The sequence below is a fragment of the Furipterus horrens genome, unplaced genomic scaffold, assembly GCF_987537825.1.
Source record: "Furipterus horrens unplaced genomic scaffold, mFurHor1.1.pri manual_scaffold_5, whole genome shotgun sequence".
Classification (NCBI taxonomy): Eukaryota; Metazoa; Chordata; class Mammalia; order Chiroptera; family Furipteridae; genus Furipterus; species Furipterus horrens.
Window position 1 is genome coordinate 95608781 of NW_028327175.1, and position 21710 is coordinate 95630490.

The 21710-nt window shown below is 40.6% G+C and overlaps 1 protein-coding gene across 3 annotated transcripts in view; it reads left to right on the forward strand.

Annotated features, from left to right (window-relative positions):
* Window positions 1-20579, forward strand: part of STYXL1 (serine/threonine/tyrosine interacting like 1) — an 82376-nt gene extending 61797 nt beyond the window's left edge. For all 3 annotated transcript variants that reach the window (XM_090276860.1, XM_090276861.1, XM_090276862.1), the window contains 3 exons: window positions 8275-8372; window positions 9422-9534; window positions 20337-20579. In XM_090276860.1, the coding sequence (XP_090132986.1) occupies window positions 8275-8372; window positions 9422-9534; window positions 20337-20468 (343 nt within the window). In that variant the 3' untranslated portion in view covers window positions 20469-20579. The remainder of the gene's footprint in view (window positions 1-8274; window positions 8373-9421; window positions 9535-20336) is intronic.
* Window positions 20580-21710: the final 1131 nt, after the last annotated feature.

The window sequence follows — 21710 nt, forward strand, 5'->3', positions numbered from 1 at the left end:
GAAAATTTGGATTAAATGAACAAATTCCTTGAAAGACTCAAGCTATAAAATCTCACTTAATAATAAATAGATATTCAGAATAGCCCCATATTAAAGAAATAGAATTCATTGTTAATATATATATAGATATATATTATTTTATATAATTGTCTTCTTTACAAAGAAAACAATAGGCCCATAGGGCTTCACAAACTCTTCCATAAAATAAAAGAGGAGGGAACCCTTTCCAATTCATTTATGAGACCATCATTATTTTGATACCTAAACCTGGCAGAGACTTTACAAGAAAGGAAAACTATAGTTCAGTAACATCATGAACATAAGTACAAAAAATTCTTAACAAATTTTTAGCAAATTGGATCTCCCCAAAAATATATGAAAAGGATAGTATCTTATGAAAATGTGTTTGTTCCAGGAAGGCAAAATCAGTTTAACATTAGAAAATTAATGTAATTCACCATATTAACAGACTAGAAAAGAAAAAAAATTGTCTGCAGAATAGATACAGAAAAATGTCACCTGTAACTACTATGTCTATTTTTTTAAAGTTTACATTTACAGTCATAAAATTCACAAGATGATGGTTCATAAATCAAGACTCAATGAATTTCAGAAGATTGAAGTCACATACAGTTTACTTGAACCACTGTGGAATTAATATAGAAAGCAATAATTTAAAAATATTACAGGAAAATTCCTAGAAATTTAGAAAATAGTTTCTAACTAGCCCATGGATCAAAGAAGATCTTACAATGGAAATTATGAAAATTTTCAACAATATAATAATGAAAATGTAACATATCAAAACTTGTCGATGTAGCTAAGCTGCATTTTGAAGGAAATTTGTGGCCTCAAATGCATTTAGTAAAAAGAAAAATAGCTAGGAGACTTCCATCTAAGATGGAGGCATAGGTAGACATGCTTCGCCTCCCCACACAACCATAAGAAGGATAACAACTACATCAAAACAAAAAACCAGCCAGAACTGCCAGAAAATAGAACTGCATGGAAGTCCAGCAACCAAAGATCTAAAGAAGAAATACTCATCCAGATAGATAGGAGGGGCAGGGCCAGGAAGTTGGGGCAGAGGTGAGGTGGTGGCAAGGCAGCAGCTGTGGCTGGCAGAGCTAGTGGTCCTGCATTCATTTGTGGCCAGTAAAAGCTGGGAGGGACAGCTGGGGAGCAATCCCAGCCCCAAGCCAAACTGAGCAGTTCACAGTTCCAGCACAAGGGAAATAAAGCCTCATAGCTTCTGGCTATAAAAACTGGTGGGGGTTTGGGTGGTAGAAGAAACTGACCTGTCTCAGGAGAGTTTATTTAGAGGGTCCCCACAGTCCTAGAATGGAAGCAGGCCCACCCACTCTGGGAACCATCACCAGGGCAACAACTACAGGGGCTCCAGTCATATACGGGAAGCGGGTGAAGTGCCAAGCAAGTGGCATTCTTCCCTCTATGATTCCTGCACCACATACAGTGCCACAAAGCGTGAAATGGGTCACCCTGTGCTGAGGAATACCTGAGACTCTGCCCCTTACAACATAATAGGCGCAGCAGCTCTATCTAATACACAGAAGCAAATACAGGGAGGCTGTCAAATTGAGGAGACAAAGACGTATGGTCCAAATGAAAAAACAGATCAAAACTCCAGAAAGAGAACTAAGCTAAAAGGAGATAGGCAACCTATCAGATGCAGAGTTTAAACATTGGTGATAAGGATGCTCGGAGAAAAGGATTCAGTACAGCCACAAAATAAAGGAAGAAGTGAAGGTTATACAAAGTGAAATTAAGAAAAATATATGAGGAACCAACAGTGATGGGAAGGAAGCTGGGATACACATCAATTCTTTGGAACATAAGGAAGAAATAAAGAGCCAACCAGACCAAAATGGAGGAATAATAATTTTTTTTAAATGAGGAGAGATTAAGAAGACTCTGGGACATCGCCAAAAGTGCCAGCATCTGAATCACAGGCATACCAGAAGGAGAAGAGGAAGAGAAAATATCGAAAACTTATGTGAAAAAATAATGAAAGAAAATTTCCCTAATTTGGTGAAGGAAATAGACATAAAAGTCCGGGAAGCACAGAGAGTCCAAAACAAATTGGACCCAAAGAGGACCACACTGAGACACATCATAATTAAAATGCCAAAGGTTCAAGATAAAGAGAGAATCTTAAAAGCAGCAAGAGAAAAGAAGAGATTACCTACAAAGGGGTTCCTATAAGACTATCAGTTCATTTCTCAAAAGAAACTCTGCAGGCAAGAAGGGACTGGCAAGAAGTATTCAATGTGATGAAAAACAAAGATCTACAACCAAGACTACTCTGTCGAACAAAGCTATCATTTAGAATGGAAGGGCAGATGAAGTGCTTCCCAGACAAGATAAAGCTAAAGGAGTTCACCATCACCAAGCCATTATTATATGAAATGTTAAAGGGATTTATTTAAGGAAAAGAGGATCAAACTATGAACATTAAAGTGACAACAAACTCACAACTATCAACAACAACACCTAAAAAAACAAAAACAACAAACTAAACAAACAACCAGACTAGGAACAGAATCATAGGTATGGGGATCATTTGGAGGGTTATCAGCTGGGAGGGAGAAGGGGGAGAAATGGGGAAATGGTGCAGGGAGTAAGAAACATGATTGGTTGGTACAAAATAGACAGGGGGAAGTTAAGAATTATATAGGAAAGTGCGAGGCCAAAGAATTTATATGCACAACCCATGGACATGAACTAAATGGCTAGGATTGCTGGAGGGAAGGGGGATACTGGGCGGTGGGGAGCAAAGGGAAAAGAAATTGGGACAACTGTAACAGCATAATTAATAAAATATACTTAAAAAAAGAAATATTCTGCTACTTTACCCTTTGCATTTCCCTATAAATTTTAGGATTACTGTATCAATTTCCATAAATCTATTGGAATTTTATTGGCATCACATTAAATCTATAGATCAATTGGGCAAGACTCAACATCTTTACAGAATTGATTTTTCTAATCCATAATCACAGTGCATCCTGTTTATTCAGGTAATCTTTAGTAATTTACACTAATGCTGTATAATTTTATGTGTTGAGCTCTTACACATCCTTCATTAGGTATAATCCTAGGTATTTAATATTTTTGTGCTATTTGCAAACTACATGTTTTTAAATGTTCAGTTTATGTTTCTTGTATGGAGAAAACAATTCATATTTGCATATTAATATTGTACCCAGTAACTTCATTTAAGTCTAATAATTTATCTCAAGGTGGTTTTGGCTTTTCTGTGTATACAATTATATATTCTGTGAATAGTGAAAGTTTTTTCTCTTTGATTTCTATTTTACTTTTTTGTCTTGCCATATTTTACCAACTAGGACCTCCTGTACAATGTTAAATAGGAGTGGTTATAGTGGCATTTTTGTCTTGTTCGCAGACTCAGAAGCAAAGCATTCAATATTTCACCATTAAGTGTAATGTTTGTTGCAGAGATTTTTTACAGTTATTTTATTAGATCAAAGAAGTTCTCTTCTGTTCCCAGTTTGCCAAGAGATTAAAAAAAAAAATCATGAATGTGCCTTGGCTGGTGTGACTCAGTGGATTGAGCACTGGCCTGCAAACCAAAGGATCTCCGGTTTAATTCCCAGCCAGGGCACGTGCCTGGGTTGCAGGCCAGGTCCCTGGTTGGGGGTAGGAGAGAGGCAACCATCAATGTATCTCTCGCACATTGATGTTGCTGTCTCTCTCTTTCTCCCTCTCTTTCCATCTCTCTAAAAATAATTAAAATCTTTAAAAAAAATCATGATTGTATAGTAAATATTATCAAATGCTTTCACTGCAGCTGTTGAGATAATCCTGATTTTTGCTCTATGTTATTAATATGGTAAATTAGATGGGTTGATTTTTTCAGATGCTAAAACAACCATGTATTCTTGGCATTAATCCAATTTAGACATCATCTGTTATCCTTTTATAAGAATATATAGTAATGTATCCAATGTGCTAATATTTTGCTTAGTATTTTTACATATGTTCATGAAGAAAAATAGTTTAAAACTTTTCCATATTGTAATGTCTTTTTCAGGTTATAAAATCAGAACTATGCTGGTCTTATGAAACAAGTTGAAAATTATTTCTCTTCTTTATTTTTTTAAAAGTTTTTTCTTAGTACTTTTATTTAAAGGTCTTTTTTAAAATCTTTGAGGACACTTTTTAAAATTGCTTTTAGAGAGAGGAAGGAGAGAGAGAGAGAGAGAGAGAGAGAGAGAGAGAGAGAGAGAGAGAGAGAGAGACATTGATGTGAGAGAAACATTGATTGATTGCCTTCTCATAAATACCCCAACTGGGGATTGAACCTACAACCTAGGTATGTGCCCAGACTGGAAATCAAACCTACGACCTCTTGATCTACTGGATGACGCTCCAACAAACTGAACCATCCTGGCCAGAGTGGCCTCTTCTTTATTCTTAAAAAAAATTAATACTGACTTTATTTCTTCTTTAAATATTAGGTAGAATTCATCAATGAAATTTTCTCTATGAAATGTTTTATTAGTTATTGATACTAGTCAAATTTTCTACTTTGATGTCAGTTTTCATAGACTGTATTTTTAAGTTCATTTTATCTTAACTTTCATATTTGTCACAGTATATTTTTCATAATATCCTCTTAAGACATTTTAAATATCTGTTGGGAATGTGGAGTCCCCTTTTACAAATGGTTTTTTGTGCTTTCTCTTTTTTTGGCTAAGGGTTTTGTCAAATTTATTTGTTTTCTAAAAATTATTTTTATTTTCTTAATCCTCTGTATTTATTTTTTCCAGTTCAGTTATCTGCTTTTATTATTCCTTCCTTTTTATTTATTTGGGTTTAGTTTACTATCCCTTTCGTAATTTCTTGAGATGAATGCTTAAGTGGTTGATTTTTAGCTTTCTTCCTTTTTCTTTCTTTTTTTTGGATACATTTTATTGATTATGCTATTGCAGTTGTCCAAATTTTTTTCCCCTTTGCCCACCTCCATCTAGTACACCCCTTTCCTCCAGTAATCCCTCCCCATTTAGTTCATGTACATGGGTCATGCATACAAGTTCCTGGTTTCTCCATTTCCTTTACTATTCATTATTATTTTTTTTTTTTTTAGATTTTATTTGTTTATTTTTTTTTTTAGAGAGAGGGGAAGGGAAAAAGAGAGGAAGAGAAATATCAATGTGTGGTTGCCTCTCATGTGCCCCCTACTGGGAACCTGGCCTGTAACCCAGGTATGTGCCCTGACTGGGAATCCAACTGGTGACACCTTGCTTCACAGGCTGGCATTTAATCCACTGAGCCACACCAGCCAGGGCTCCTTTACTATTCTTAGCATCCTCCTGTCTATTTTGTACCTACCAATTATGCTTCTTAATCCCTGTACCTTTTTCCCCATTCTTCCCTTTCCCCCTACCCACTGATAACCCTCCGAGTGATCTCCATATCTATAATTTTGATCTTGTTCTAGTTGTTTGCTTAGTTTGTTTTTGTTTTCTAGATTCAGTTGTTGATAGTTGTAAGTTTCTTGTCATTTTACTGTTCATGGCTTTGATCTTCTTCTGTTTCTTAAATAAGCCTCTTTAACATATCATAAAATAAGGACTTGGCGGTGATGAACTCCTTAGCTTTATCTTGTCTAGGAAGCATCTGCCCTTCCATTCTAAATGATAGCTTTGCTGGATAGAGTAATCTTGGAAAATAGTCTTAGGGAAGTTTTCTTTCATTATTTTTTCACATAAGTTTTCAATTTCTTGCTCTTCCTCTTCTGGCACCCCTATGATTCAGATGTTGGCACATTTAAAGTCCCAGAGGTTTCTAAACCTCTCCTCACTTTTTTCAATTTTTGTTTCTTTATTCTGTTCTGGTTGACTATTTATTTCTTCCTTATGTTCCAAATCATTGATTTGAACCCATTTACTTCCCTTCTCCATTGGTTTTGTGTGGATTTTTCTGTTTCACTTAGCATAGCCTTTACTTCTTCCCTTATGCATTTGCCATACTCAAGCATATCTGTCAAGTCTGTGAGCATCTTTATCACCAGTGTTTTGAACTCTACATCTGTTAGGTTGGCTATCTCCTCATCACTTGGTTCTCCCGCTGGAACCTTGATTTGTTCCCCCTTTTGGGCCATACTTCTCTTTCTCCTCAACTTGACCAACTTCTGTGTTTGCCTTTGTGTCTTAGGTAGAGCTGTTGCATCTGTTACGTTGTAAGGGGTGGAGCTTTAGGTATTCTTCAGTACAGGGTGACCCATTTCACCACATTGTGGTGCTGTATGTGGTGGAGGGGTGTAAGAGGGAACAAGGCCACTGGCTCAGCATTGGCCCCTTTTCCAGGCAATTCTCTCACTTCCCATATGGGTCTGGCGGCTCTCTAGCTGTTGCTCTGGTGATGGTTTCCAGAATAGGTGGGTCTGTGGATGTTTTAGGACCATGGGAGCCCTTTAAGCAAACAGACTCTGCTGAGAGACTGGCAGTTTCTTCCGCTGCCCCAACCCCGCTGGTTTTCACAGTCAAAAGCAATGAGACTTTATTTTCTCTGGTGCTGGAACTGTGAGCTACACAGTCAGGTCTGGTGCTGGGAGCTCCCCAGGTATCCCTCTGGACTTTTTTTTAATGTGTGACTGAGCTTTCCGTCAGCCAACTGCAGACACTGTAGCAGCTGCCACTGCAGCAGCTGCCACTGCCACCACCGCCACCACCATGTCTTCTCCACCCCGGCTCCACCCCTCCTACCTGTCTGGATGGCTATTTCTTCTTTATATCTTTGTTTGCTGGACTTCCATGCAGTTTGATTTTTCCGGATCTTCTGGTTGTCTCCAGTTTTGAGGTAGTTGTTTTCCTTCTTAGTTATGGAGGGAGATAGAGCGTGTCTACATATACCTCCATCTTGGCCAGAAGTCCAACTGGATGTTAAAGAACTACAAGTGGAAAAATTTGCTAGACCAAATACTAAGACTTAAAAACTACAGCAAGTAAGGATTTTGATATTGGTGCAGGATAGGAAAATAAACCAGTGGAGCAGAATAGAGTTTAAAAAGACCCATGTATATATGAACATTTGAGTTTTGACAAGGATTTTCTTCTAAAAGTTTTATGGATTTAACCTTCACATGTTTTGATCTATTTTGAAATAATTTTTGTATATGGTGCCAGAAATGGAATGTTCATTGTTTTGCATATGGAGATAACCATTTGTTGAAAATATGATCCTTTTCCTGTTGAATTGCTTTGATATCTTTGTTGAAAATCCTTGTTAAAATTAAGTGTGTGAAATTACATCTGAATTCTTTATTTTTTATTGATGTATTTTTTCTTTATACCAATTCCACACTATTGATTACTGTAGTTTTATAATAAATCTTGAAATTAGGTAGTGTTAGTCCTCTAGTCTTGTTCTTCTTTTTCAAAGTTGTTTTCTTTGCATTTCCATATCAATTTTGTAATCAGCTTGTCAGTTTCTATGAAGAAGCTTGTGAGAATTTTCATTGGGATTGAACTGACATCTTAACAATGTTGAGTTTCTTGATCCATGAGCATGGTCTGTCTTTCCATTTACTTTGCTCTTCTGTGTCAGATTTCTTCTAAGCATTTAATTTTTAAAAAATATTTTTTTAGCATTTAATTTTTTTAATGTAATTACAAGTGATATTTAAAATTTTTTTCAATTTCTGATTATTTGTTGCTAGTATGTAGAAATCTAATCGTGCCTTCAACCTTCTCCATCCAGATGCCTCCTCCATTGTGATACTCCCTAGCTCTTTCCTCAGATAACTGCCTGGCTTGTTCCCTCACCACTTTAAGCCTCTGCTCAAATGTCACCTCCTCAGTAAAGCCTTCCCTGACCGCACTATTTAAAACAGCAACCCCACTATTCTCCATCCTTCTTACCTTATTTTCTCTATTTAACAAAGCAGGCTCATTCTCTAAAGTCATGACATCTCTCCTCCTATTCTCATTTTATTATTTCTACCATATTCTAGGGAAGTACCATGTTTGGTGACTAATAATAATGTCACATTTACTGAGCACTATGTGCCAAGCAGATTGTAAATGCTTTATATAGATTAATTGACGTACTCCATACCCCACCCCTACGAGGTAGGTGCTTTTTCCTGAGAGGTGTTTAGTTTCTTGCTCACATCTGCCTGATGCCAACTCAGCAACCCTCCCCTGTGGTCCTGTTGCTATGGATGCGGGATGCCACAGTGGGGACTGTGTGAGTCTGCCCAATTACCAGTACTTTTTTCCTGTTTAGTTTTGTAGGCGACTCTGACAAGCTTCTGCACATCCAGATAGAAGACTCCCTGGAAGCCAACATTTCCCCCTTTTTGCGCCACCTCTGTCACTTCATTGGTAAGGAGCATTCTCTAACCAGGCAGCAACTGGCCTATGCCCTGAGGGCAAAGGGACCATGGCACTTTGTCCACATGCCTTTTCCTGATTTTGACTCTTAGTGCTCAGGAGAGAAAGGACAGACAGCACATGTCTAGCCAGGCGTGGACAAGCCCCAGGACAAGCCTGCCTCTCTGGGGCCCTCAGCAATATGGGCAGCCATGCTTTTACCTCTGGGGCAATGGGGCCAAATAAGAGCTCTAGACTGAATTGAACACCCTATGTTTGAGCACAAAGAGGCCCCTTCTCTAGTCCCACTTCACTGGGTGACTCTGGGCCAGTCCTAAACTGCTTGGTGCCTCAGTTTCCTTATCCTATGATGAGTCAATTGGCTGTAATCATCTCTTGACTCCTGCTCCAGCACTGAAAGTCTGTGATTTCACATTTGGAATTGTTACCTTCAGTTCTTGAGGGTTACCAAACCATCCCAGAAGGCCAGCTTAGATTTCCTCCTTACCCCTCACTGGGCAAGACTCATACACAGACTTAGCGTCATTTTTAGGTATTATTATAGCTGACGTGTCTGTGCCAGACCCTAGGCCAAGCACAGCACAAAACCTTACAAGGCAGGTAGCATACTGTTATCCAATTTTCCAGTTGAAAAACTGTGGCACAGCCAGTTGGTGACAGAGCCAGGATTTGCACCCAGGCTCTACTGCCTCTGTCAGCATCTATGTGCCCTTGCTGGGATGATCCTCTCATCCCCACCCAGGGGGGCCAACTGGTAGCAGACATTCCTGATCTGAAAGCCTGGAGAGCCAAGAAAAGGCTTTCTCATGGTAATGCTGAATGCCCAGGTGTGGTTTTCTTAAACTACCAGCTTGGTCTGAGAATGCCCATTTTTTTCAGGTGATTAAACAGTGTCCCAGAGATGTCACGTGACTTGCCTAGGACCTAGTGTGTTGGTTCTGAACCCACCGAGGCCAGTCATCTTATAGCAACTCAGATTCACAAGGAAGGGGGCACATACACATCCCCGGCCCCAATGCAACCCTTCTTTCCTCTTACAGAAATCCACCTCGAGCTTGGCTCTGTCATCCTGGTATTTTCTACTCTGGGCATCAGTCGCAGCTGTGCAGCCATCTTGGCCTACCTCATGCACCGGAATGAGCAGACCTTGAAGGTATGCATCCTCTGGTCTAGGCTTGACCACAATGGCCTCCGTGAGGTGGCATCTGAGCTATACCTGGGGGAAACGGACCCAGGGTCTTAACTGGGGAATGGGAGGAGGATGGGTCAGGAAGGGGAGCTTCAAGTCCACCATATCCAACTGTCTGGGCTAGAAGTCTGAGGCTGGGCACACAGGGCGGGCCCAGGGACTCAGGCCGTGCAAGGCTGGAGCTGGCAGGGCCTTCTGCATGTCTCCCATTGCCATTAGCCTGCCCATTAGAGTTTTTCCATGGTTCTCCAGGTGAGGTGCATTTTTGTTGCTACTTGGCGTCATAGAATTGCAGTGCTGCCAGGGCTTTAGTGGGCACCCACTTCAACAATTCCTTTACCTTTGAGGGGAGGAGGGCCTAAAGAGGAGAAGGAAGTAGGGACCCATCACAACAAACCCCGTGGGAACTCAGGGCTCCTGACCCCCAGGGCAGTGCTTTACCACTGCCCTAGGAGGTGGCAGGCCTACCCTGAGGGGTGGGGGAGCCTTACCTGGCACAGCTTGTACATGATTTCAAAGGATCTGAAAAGATCCCACATTTGTCTGGGAGTGTGCTTGGAGGAAGGGGAGGGACAAAGAATGACCATGGTCAGAGCCTATTGCTAGTGGTTTTGGCTGTTGACTCAGTGGGCTCTTTGGGGGTGAAATTGCTGGCCAGACAGTCTTGGATATATAGCAATTCCACTTCTGGGTATACATCTAAAAGCAGTGAAAGCAGGTACTCAAAGAGATATTTGTATAACCATATTCATAGCAGCATTATTCACAGTAGCCAATAGGTAGAAGCAACCCAAGTGTCCACTGACAGATGAATGGATAAATAAAATGTGGTATATCCATACAATGGAATATTATTCAGTTTTAAAAGGAAAGAAAATTGACATATGCTACAACATTGAGGACATTAAGCCAGTCACAGAAGAACAAATACTGTATGATTCTATTTATATGAGATAATTAGAGAAGTCAGACTCACAGAGACAGAAAGTAGAATGGTGGGCTCCAGGGGCTGGTGGGGGGAGGGGGAATGGGGAGTTGTTTAATGATTATGCAGTTTTAGTTTGGGAAGATGAAAAAGTTGTAGAGATAGATGTACAATATAGTGAATATACTTAATACTGTTGAACTGTGCATCTAAAAATGGTTAGAATGATAAATTTTATCACAATTAAAAAAAGAAAAGTCTGGATGCAGAATCAGAGATGCCTACTCTCTCACCCCATTCAAGGTGAATTGTTGGGGCTCTTACACTGGGGTTATTGCCTGCTTGAGGATTATCTTGGGGTATACTTGGGAGGGGGTGATGTTGCTAATAAATCCGGGAAGGGAGGCCCCTGTAGAGATGCCGTTCCAGCCCTCTTCCCAGGAATGGGCTCTGTCCTCTCAGGGGCCTCTTAACTGCAATTTTGAGCTAGTCTAAGGAGAAGGCAAAGAGCTGGCAGAAGGCAGGCAAGCTCACCCACCTGCACGGGGCCCAGGAAGTTCTAGGACTTGAGCTCCCCTGGAGTTTAAGTGGGGCCAGTCTGCGACTCACCAAGCCCTGCCCTGCCATGATCTCTGGTGTCCTCATTGCTCACCGGGAGGCTTGGGCGCAAGAAGGTGTTTGGAGCCTTTCAGTTTTGACATTTAGTGATGTGCCCTAACCCTAACAAGCAAATCTCAGCTCTCTGGTCACATCAAAGCGGGTGTCAAAGCTGCTTCCAGAGCCAGCTAGGGTGAAAGCAGAGAGGAGTCCCCTCCTCACTCTTGGCTCCACTAAGTTCTCCAGCAAGGCCAGGTCCCCACAGTGATGGGGCACATGCAGGCCTGCACCCTGACCTTTCCTGCTGGGAGATGCGCAGCTCCAGCAATGACAGTAAGGGATGTTCTGGTCAGTGGGTGGACAGGCACTTGGGTGCGTGAGGTCCAGACAATTCCTGTCTTAGTGGAAACCCAGGTGCTCCCTTCCTGGAGCAGGAATCTTTATCTCATCTGCAGAGAAATCCTGTTGTGGGGCACTCTGTACAGAGATACCACCTAGATAACTCTTGGCCAAAAAAGCTGTGCAGCTCCCGAACCTGTTGGCGGGAAGCACCACTGCTGTGACATTGCTGGGCCCTCTCCAGACTAAGTCCTGTGTGGCAGTTAGCTTCTCCTGCTACCAGCCAAGTACCCTGGATCACTGACACAGGTGGGCCTGGCTCAGCGCTGCCTCTGCCTCGGGTCCAGAGAGACATGCCTGCCTCCCACTGTCTGTGGGGTCCTGGGGCTCCTCCTCAGTGCATCGGAGAAGCTGTGTCCCTGGCTGCTGTCAGCTCCGCTATGATAGTCAGAACCCACAGGACTGGCAAGAACAGTGTGGGCTGCTCTTCAGAAACATATTGCTTCCTGAGTTTGTGGTCCCAGCTCAGCTCCTCAGAGCATCAAGGACAAGAGTGAGAAGTCAAGGAGTGAACCCAAAGTCACTCCTGCCTGCCTTGGGCTTTCAAAGTTTGGCACAAGGTTTTGTGGAATCCCAAAGCCAGCAAGCCTTTAAGAAATCAATTTCAGTGCCTTTAAATTGCTTGGAATAGCTTTGTCCCTTAAAGATCTTCAGAGAAAAACAAAAACCAACTCCTGAGGCACTATAATAGTTTATATTGGCAGTCTTCCCACATGCAGGCTGTTTTAAGTACTTTATGTGTAAGGAAAACGCGATGACCCCCACAACCTGTTATTATGTCCATTTTGCAGGACGCACGTAGAGGCTGAGTAGTTTGCCTGGGGCCCCACGGCTGGAAGAGGCAGAGCTGGAATTCAAAGCTTGATGGGCCAGCTAGAGAATCTAGGAGAGTGCTGGCCTTGCAGTGTAAAAAATGGGGTATTACTCTTTACCAAAAGTGACCTGGGCCTGTCCCTTCACCTTGCTGTCCCCTCGGTAGACAGAATAAGGCCTGTCTTTCCAGATTGCTGCATTTGCTGTGAGTCCCAGCAGATACACTGTGGGCTGGAAGTGGGGTGTGTGAGTGGTTATGGGGTGCTATGATTATGGTTGGTCCTCAAGGGCCTGTTCTGATCTGGCCAGGACTTAGAAATACTTACAACTGCACAGCTCTGCCCTTGGTATCACTGTGTTTTATTTTGTTTTTTAAATTGTGACAAAACACAGGTAACACAAAATTTACTATTTTAACATCTTCAACTGTACAGTTCAGTAGTGTTCTGCATATTCACACTGTTGTGTAACCTATCTCCAGAACATTTCATCTTGCAAAAGTAAAACTCTATACCCATTAAACAATAACTCCGCATCCCCCTTTTCCGGCAGCCTCTGGCAACCACCATTCTACTTTGTCCACCTCATATAAATGGAATCACGCTTTATTTGTCCTTTTGTGATTGGCTTGTTTCACTTAGCATAATGTCCTCAGGGTTCATGTTGTAGTGAGTGTCAGGATTTCCTTCTTTTTTTAAGACTGAATAATATTCCATGGTATGTAGAATTCACCTGGGCCTGGTGCTTTCTGTTTTGGAAGATTATTTTTTTATTGATTGAACTACCTTTATAGATATAGGGCTATTCAGATTGTGTGATCTTGTGTGAGTTTTGGCAGACTTTGTCTTTCAAGGAATTGGTCCATTTTGTCTAGAACATATGTGGGCATAGAGTTATTCATAGTATTTTTATTATCCTTTTCATGACCATGGGATCTGTATTGATTCCCCCTTTTTTATTTCTGATGCTAGTGATTTGTGTCTTCTCTCTTCTTTTAGTTAGCTTGGCTAGAGATTTTATTGATCTTTTCTAAGAACCAGATTTTTGGTTTCATTGATTTTCTCTATTGCCTTCTTATTTTCAATTTTATTTATTTATGCTCCAGTTTTTATTATTTCTTTTTCTTCTTTTTAATTTGGATTTAATTTACTCTTGTATTTTTAGTTTCCTAAGATGGAAGCTTAGATGATTGATTGAAATGAACATTCATCTTGGTGAATGTTCTATGTGAGCTTGAGAAGATTGTGTATTCTTTTGTGTGTGTGTGTGTGTATTTTATTGATTATGTTGTTACAATAGTTCCATTTAAGAATGTGTATTCTTATGTTGTTGAATGAAGTATTCTATAGATGTTAATTATATTCACTTAATTAATGGTGCTGTTGAGTTCAACTATAGTCTTACTGATCTTCTGCCTGCTGGGTCTGTCCATTAGTGACAGAGGGGTGGTGAAGTCTCGAACTATAATAGTGGATTCATCTATTTTTCCTTGCAGTTCTATCAGTTTTTGCCTCATGTATATCAATGCTGTGTTAGGTGCATACCATTGCAGGTAGAAGCCACATTTTGTTTATCTAGTCATCTCTTGATGGAAACTTGGTTTACTTTCATGCTTTGTTTACTGTGAACAATATAATTCATTTGTGTGTACAGTTGACCCTTGAACAACATGAGTTTGATTTCTGCATATAAGTGACCCGTGCAGTTCAAACCCATATTATTCAAGGATCAACTGTATATTCCATCTGCAGCTGGGAATCTGTGTTTGTGGAAGGTCAGCTTAAGTTATATGGGGATTTTTGACCATATAGTGGATTGATTCCCTTACCCCCATATTGTTCGAGAGTCAGCTGTGTATACCACATTTTATTTATCCATTCTTCTGTTGATGGACACTTGGGTTGCTTTCACATTTTGGCTATTATGAGTAATGCTGCTGTGAATAGCTGTGCAAATACCTCTTTGAGACCTTGCTTTCAAATCTTTGGGGTATATACCCAGAAATAGAATTGCTGGGTCATATGGTAATTTTATTTTTAAGTTTTGAGGAATCTTCATACTGTTTTCCATAGTGGCAGTACATTTCACCAAAAGTGTACAAGGGTTTCAATTTCTCCACAGTCACACCAACACATTTTTTCTGTGTTTTTTTTAAAATAGTAGACATATTAATGGGTGTGACGTGGTATGTCATTGTAGTTTTGATTTGCATTTACCTAATGTTTAGTAATGTTGAGCATCTTTACATATGCGTATTGGCAGATATATGATTTGCAAATGTTTTCTCCCATTCTGTGGCTTGCCTTTTCTCTCTGTTGATACTTTGTTTTGATGTCCTTTTTTAAAATATATTTTATTGATAATACTATTATAGTTGTCTCAATATTTTCCCCTGTACTGCCCTCCACTTGGTATCCCCCATTCCCTCCAGCAATCCTCCCGCTAAGTTCATGTCCATGGGTTGTGCACGAAAGTTCTTTGGCTACTCCATTTCCTATACTATTCTTAACATCCCCCTATTTTGTACCTACCAATTTGAACTTGTTAACCACTGCACATTTGCCCCATTCTCCCCCTTCCCATCCCAACTGATAACCTTACACATGATCTCCATATCTGTTTCTGTTCTGGTTGTTTGCTTAGTTTATTTTTTAGATTCAGTTGTTGATAGTTGTGAATTTATTGGCATTTTAATGTTCGTAGGTTTGATCTTCTTCTTTTTCGTAAATAAGACCCTTTAACATTTCATATAATAATGGCTTAGTGATTATGAACTCCTTTAGCTTTACCTTGTCTGTGAAGCACTTTATATGCCCTTCAATTCTAAATGATAGCTTTGCTGGATAGAGTAATCTAGGTTGTAAGTCCTTGTTTTTTATCACTTTGAATACTTCTTGCCACCCCTTCTTGCCTGCAAAGTTTCTTTTGAGAAATCATCTGAGAGTCTTATAGGAACTCCTACTTGTATGTAACTACCTGCTTTTCTCTTGCTGCTTTTAAGACTCCTTTTTAATCTTTAATCTTGGGCATTTTAATGATGATGTGTCTTGGTGTGATCCTCTTTGGGTCCATCTTGTTTGGGACTCTCTTCCTGAACTTGTGTGTCTATTTTCTTCACTGAATTAAGGGAGTTTTTATTTTATTTTTTCAAATAAGTTTTCAATTTCTTGCTCTTTCTCTTCTCCTTCCAGCACCCTTATGATACAAATGTTGGTACATTTGAAGTTATCTGGAGGCTCCTTAGCCTATCTTCATTTTTTGGGAGTGGGGGATTCTCTTTTTTTCTTGCAGTTCTGATTGAATTTGTTTTTTATTTTTTCTTCCTTATGTTCCAAATCATTGATTTGATTCTCAGCTTCATCCACTCCACTGTTGGTTACCTGTAGATTTTTCTTTATTTCACTTAGTGTAATCTTATTTCTGCCTGGGTCTTTTTTATGCCATTGAAGTACCCAATGAGTTCCTTGAGCATCCTAATAACCAGTGTTTTGAATTCTGCATCTGATAGATTGTTTATTTCCATTTTGTTTAGTTCTTTTTCTGGGGTTTTGTTCTGTTCTTTCATTTGGAAGAACATATTTCTTTGTCTCATTTGCCAGCCTCCCTGTTTTTGTTTCTATGTATTAGGTAGAGCTGCTATGACTCCTTGTCTTAGTAGCATGGCCTATTGTAGAAAAGCGCACTGGTAAGTTGGATGAGGAAGAGCCTTAGTTAATTGTCAGGGCAGGGCAACCCATGTTGCCACTCTGTGGCTCTGTTTGGAGGGAGAGCTCAGAGAGGGGACAATGCCACTGTCTGGCTTCTGGAGTTCTGTCTGGGAGTCAGCTGTCTCCCAGCACTCACCATGATGCCAGACACTTCAGTTTCTCCTTGTATGCCACTGGTGCCCTTCCAGCTGTTGTCCTGGTGCTGAAGCCCAGAGGGAGTGAGTCTGCTAAGTTCTAAGTCAGTTGCAGGCCCTTTAAAAGGAGACTTCTGAGAATCCTGCAGTTTTTTTCTGCTGCCCCAACCCCCACTGGCTTTTACAGCTAGAAGTTATGGGGGGCTGGGATCCCTCACTCCTGAGGTATCCCTCCCAATTTTTATCCACCACATGTGGGTGTGGAACTGCCTGTTTTCCTTATCTCTGCACCTTCGCACATCTCCGAGTCTCCGCCCTTTCTACCCTTCTGGATGAATGTGGCTTCTTTAATTCCTTGGTTGTTGGACTTCCATACAGCTTGATTTTCTGATGATTCTGGGTGATATTTGTTTTGTACTCTAATTTTAATTTTTGCTGTGGTTGTGTGAGAAGGTGAGCCGTGTTTACCTACACCTCCTTCTTGACCAGAAGTCTGATTGTTTTGATACAAGTAAGTTTTTAATTTTGATGTAGTCCAATTTACCTATTTTTATTACCCATGCTTTTAGTATTATATCCAAGAAAGAATTGCCATATCCAATGTCATAGAACTTTTCCTATATGTTTTCTTCTAAGGGTTTTTATAATTTTAGCTCTTACATTTAGGTCTTCAGTCATTTTGAGTTAATTTTTGTACATGGTGTAAGATAAGATCCAGCTTCATTCTTTTGCATGTGGATATTCCCAACATCATTTGCTTAAAAGGCTATCCTTTTTCCATTCAATGGTTTTGGCACCCTCATTGAAATCACTTGACCATATATGCGAGGGCTTACTTCTGGGCTGTCTATTCCATTCCATTGGTCTAAGTATCTGTCTTTATATCAGGACCACACTGTTTTGATTATTATTGTTTTGTAACAACTTTGAAGGTTTAAAATCAGGAAAATGTGATGCCTTCAACTTTATTTTTCTTTTTACTTGATTGTTTTGGTTATTTGGTAATTCCTTGAGATTCTGTATGAATTAGGATGTATTTTTCTATTTCTGCAAAAAATATTGTTGGGATTTTGACAGAGATTGCATTAAATCTATAGATTACTTCAGGTAGTACTGACGTCTTAATAATATTAAGTCTTCCAATACATGTAATCCATTGATTTATTTATGTCTTTTTAAATTCTTTCATCAACATTTTGTTGTTTTGGCGGTACAAGTCTTTCACATCTTTTTTAACGATTATTCCTAAGTATTATTCTTTTTTTTTTTTTCTGGAAGGTAATGTTTTATTGTTAAGTCTCCTAATTTACATGTCTTTTAAAATTTATTTAAAAAATTTTATAGGGAGTAACAATGTTAACTTGATCAATCATTATTTACTTATTTTCATTTTAAAAATAAATGACTATAAATATTTCTTGCATAAGGATCAGGGGTATCATAGAAACCCCACCAGCTAGACATATTTTAGTGTTAATACTAATACTAGTGCAAAAAATTGAATTAAAATCAAATATTTTTATATAGCTCTCTCTATATATTTTTTATTTTTAAGTATATTTTATTGATTATATTGTTACAATAGTTCCAATTTTTTCCCCTTTGCTCCCCTCCACCCAGCACCTCCCCTCCCCCAACAATCCCCCCCAAGTCCATGCCCATGGGTCATACATACAAGCTCTCCTGCCTCACCCTTTCATGTATTCTTCTTCTTTTTTAAAAAATAATTAATTAATTAATTATTTTAACAATAAAAAATAACAATCCCTCCCTCTCAGACTTAAGACCCTTTATAATCTTATAAAGGACAATGGGTGAAGGTCTCGAGCTCCTCTAGCTGCTTCAAGCTGGACATGGTCGTCGTCCTATGTACCCTTGGGTCCAGAAATCCCTAATAAGAGTGGGGGTGTGGAGGGGAGGGTGGCCTTCCCACATGGGGAAGGATCGTGCAGACTCCAGGTCAGCTGGCTGTCCCTGAACAACGGCATGCTCAGTTTAACAGGCTGGCATCCTTGTTGTATTCTCTGGTTCAATTTTGCTCATTTGTTTGTGTTGTTCATTAGTTTCCCATAATAGGTGATAACATAAGGTATTTTTCTTTCGTTGCCTGGCTTATTTCGCTAAGCAAAGTTCTCTCTAGTTCCATCCATGTTGTTGCAAATGGTAGACATTCCTTCTTTCTTTCAGTACTTATTCATTGTCATTTTCCCCCTTTGTACTCGTGTTCCTCTCTGTTTCTTCATCTTTTTAAAGCAGACCCGTTAGCATCTCTTGCAATGCTGGTTTGGTGGAGATGTATTCTTTTAGCCGCCTTTTGTCTTGGAAACTCCTTATTTCACCTCCCATTTTGAATGAGAGCCTTGCTGGGTAGAGTATTCTTGGTTGTAGGCCTTTGTTTTTCATTGCTTGGAATATTTTTTGCCATTCCCTTCTGGCTTGTAGTGTTTCTGCTGAGAAATCTGATGATAGCCTTATTGGAGCTCCCTTGTGTGTTATTAGTTGTTTCTCTCTTGCTGCTTTTAGGATTCTCTCTTTGTCTTTGAATGTTGCCATTTTAATTATGATGTGTCTTGAAGTGGGCCTGTTGGGGTTCATCTTCATTGGGACCCTCTGTGCTTCCTGGACTTGCGTGACTCTTTCTGTCCTCATGTTAGGGAAGTTTTCTGTCATTAGTTTTTCAAAGAGGTTTTCTATCCCTTGCTCTTCTTCTCCTTCTGGAATTCCTATGATACGGATATTATTACGTTTTATGTTACCCTGCAGCTGTCTTAGAGCCTCTTCAGTCTTTTTTCATTTTGTTGCACTGTCTGGGAGTTTTTGTCTAAGTTGTTCTCCAGCTCGCTGATCCAATCTTCTGCTTCCTCTAGCCTGCTTTTAATTCCTTCTATTATGTTCTTCAATTCAGAGATCATATTCTTCATTTGCTCCTGGCTCTTATTGATAGCTTCCATGTCCTTTTTCATGCTAGTGTAATTCTCAGTAAGTTCCTTGTAGTTTTTCTGGAGTTCTTTGTAGTTTCCGCTGATCTCATTGAGCTTCTCCATAATCCATGTTTTGAATTCCATATCTGATAGTTTGCTCCCCTCTATTTCATTTAGCACTCTTTCTGGGGATTCTACCTTTCCTTTCGATGGGGGGGTCGTTTCTCTGTCTCCCCATTTTTGTGACTCCTACTGTTTGTTGGTGCTTCTTACAATGATCTGCACTTCCTGGATCTCTTAAGTATTATTCTTGATGCTATTGTAGATAGAGTTGTTTTCTTAATTTCTCATTTGGATTGTTCATTGTTAATGTATAGACACACAACTGATTTTGAATGTTGATTTTGTATCCTGTAAATTCACTAAATTCATTTATTAGTTCTAACAGGTTTTTTTGTGGGGGAGGGTATAATATTTAAGGTATTCTACATATAAGAACATGTCATCTGCGAAAAGAGATAATTTTACTTCTTCCTTTTCAATTTGGATGCTTTTTATTTCTTTTTTCTTGTTTTTGTTTCTCCTAATTGCTCTGGCTAGGACTTCTAGTACAACATTGAGTAGAGGTGGTGAAAGCAGGCATCCTTGCCTTGTTCTCCTCAAACAAAGGAAAAGCTTTCAGCCTTTCACCATTGAGAATGATGTTATCTGTGGCATTTCACATATGGCCTTTATTATGTTGGGGTAGTTTCCTTTTATTCCTAGTTTGTTGAGTCACCACATTTAAAGCCTTTTCCTTTTTCCTCTGTCCTCAATCCAGATGAGACCAGCTTGTCACTTGCCTTCCTATAATAACCCTTCCTGCATTTTACGGTGGATGCCTGAAAGAAGGCAGCTTTGATTTTCCTTCTTCAGAGAATCTGCCCACAGTTTTCTTCCTCTTTCCATTAATCTATCCACTTACAATGTAAACCTTTGTTGAGGCTGCACCATGTGCCAGGCATGGGCATGATGCTTTCTTGTTCATAGGAGGTTTCATGTATGTTGTTTCAACCTTCACAGGAGCCATCTGAAATAAGAATGATTCCTGTCTCTATATTCAGAAGCAGAGGTGCAGTGGGGCTTGTCCAAGCCAGGGATTTCTGTGTCCAGCCTTTAAGCCATGTTGCTGGCCCTGGACAAACAACTCCTGTCCCTTCTGAGCTGGCTGTGATCTAAGTGGAGAGGGCTCAAGTCTAATTCTGAAGTCTTTCTCTCCTTATGTTCACAGAGGTCCTGGGCCTACGTCAAGAAGTGCAAAAACAACATGCGTCCAAATCGAGCCTTGGTGGCTCAGCTGTCAGAGTGGGAGATGATTGTTCTGGGAGACTTTGTCACAGATATCTCGGATCCACTCTACTGATCTCTGTGGTCCAGCTATGGATCTTGAAGAACTTTGCTTGGGAGCTTCTTGTGGGTAGTGGGCCAGGATGTGTAACCAGGTTGGTGTGGAAGAAGGTCTTTGCTACCTGGAGCCTCTTGTCAGTCTCCTGCATTGGTTTTTCCCAGGCTCTGTGTTCATGCCACATAGCAGGTGCACTCTGCTCAAACTCAGTGAGCACCCCCATCCCTACATCATCCTGGACCACCTCCACTGCAATCCTGAGGCTGCCTCTGGAAGTGCATCTGGCTGCCAGAACAGCTGCCCACTTGCCCCTCCCCCCATTACTTGGACCCTTTGAAGGCTGCTTGCAGGGAGCTCCAGGGGTTCCCACTGGCAGTGTTGGAACACAGGGAGTGTCACAATGCCCACCTGTGGGCACAGACTCCCCAGTTCTAGAGATGCCAAACCCAGGCCCCAGGCTCCACAGCTGATAGACTCCTGGCCCAAGGACACACATTTGCTCCACTACTCCAGGGGTTCATTACTTGTACAGATTTCTTTTCCTTCCTCTCATTCATTTCTGCCTGGCTGTGTTCACCAGGAAGAGATTCCTACCTGTCCCATCTTCCATACCCAGGTTTCTATAAATTCCGCAGGTCTCAAAGGAAGTTTTCTTCAGAATGCACTTTCTGAGCACTGGCAGCGCTAACAGAACAAGCCTGGAGTCAGTAGAGGGTACAGACAAGGGGACTGATGAGGAATTTAGGATGTCCATCAATTGCTCATTCAGAAATTATTCCCTGCTGTCTGGGCAGGGCTGGGGACATATAGAATGAACACCATCTTTTCTCTGCAGAGGGTTGGAGGTCGCCGCTACCCCAGCCTGAAGCCCAAGCCATCAAGGAGTAGGATAAGGGCTTTTCTGGCAACACAGGCTTTAGTCAGGATCTTAGTGGGAACACAGCCTGGGATGGCTGCAGAGCAATGGCTCTGTCGTTAGGGACCTCCTTGGTAGGCAGGGTAGAGCCTTTGGAAAGTTTTCGGCAGGGACCTGCTGGGGAGAGCTTTGTGTTTTAGGAGGAGCATTCTGGTAGCTGTGTGAAGGGGCAGTAGTGGTGAGACTGGAGGCAGGGAGACGGTAAGGAGGACGCTGTCAAAATCCAAGCGAGATTAAGAGGTTCAGAATTCCCTTCCCGCAGAGGCGCAGCGTCCGAAGAACGAAAGTGTTTGAGGCAGGTGTCACCTCTCTGGACTTTGATTTACTTCCAGCATGAGGGGCCG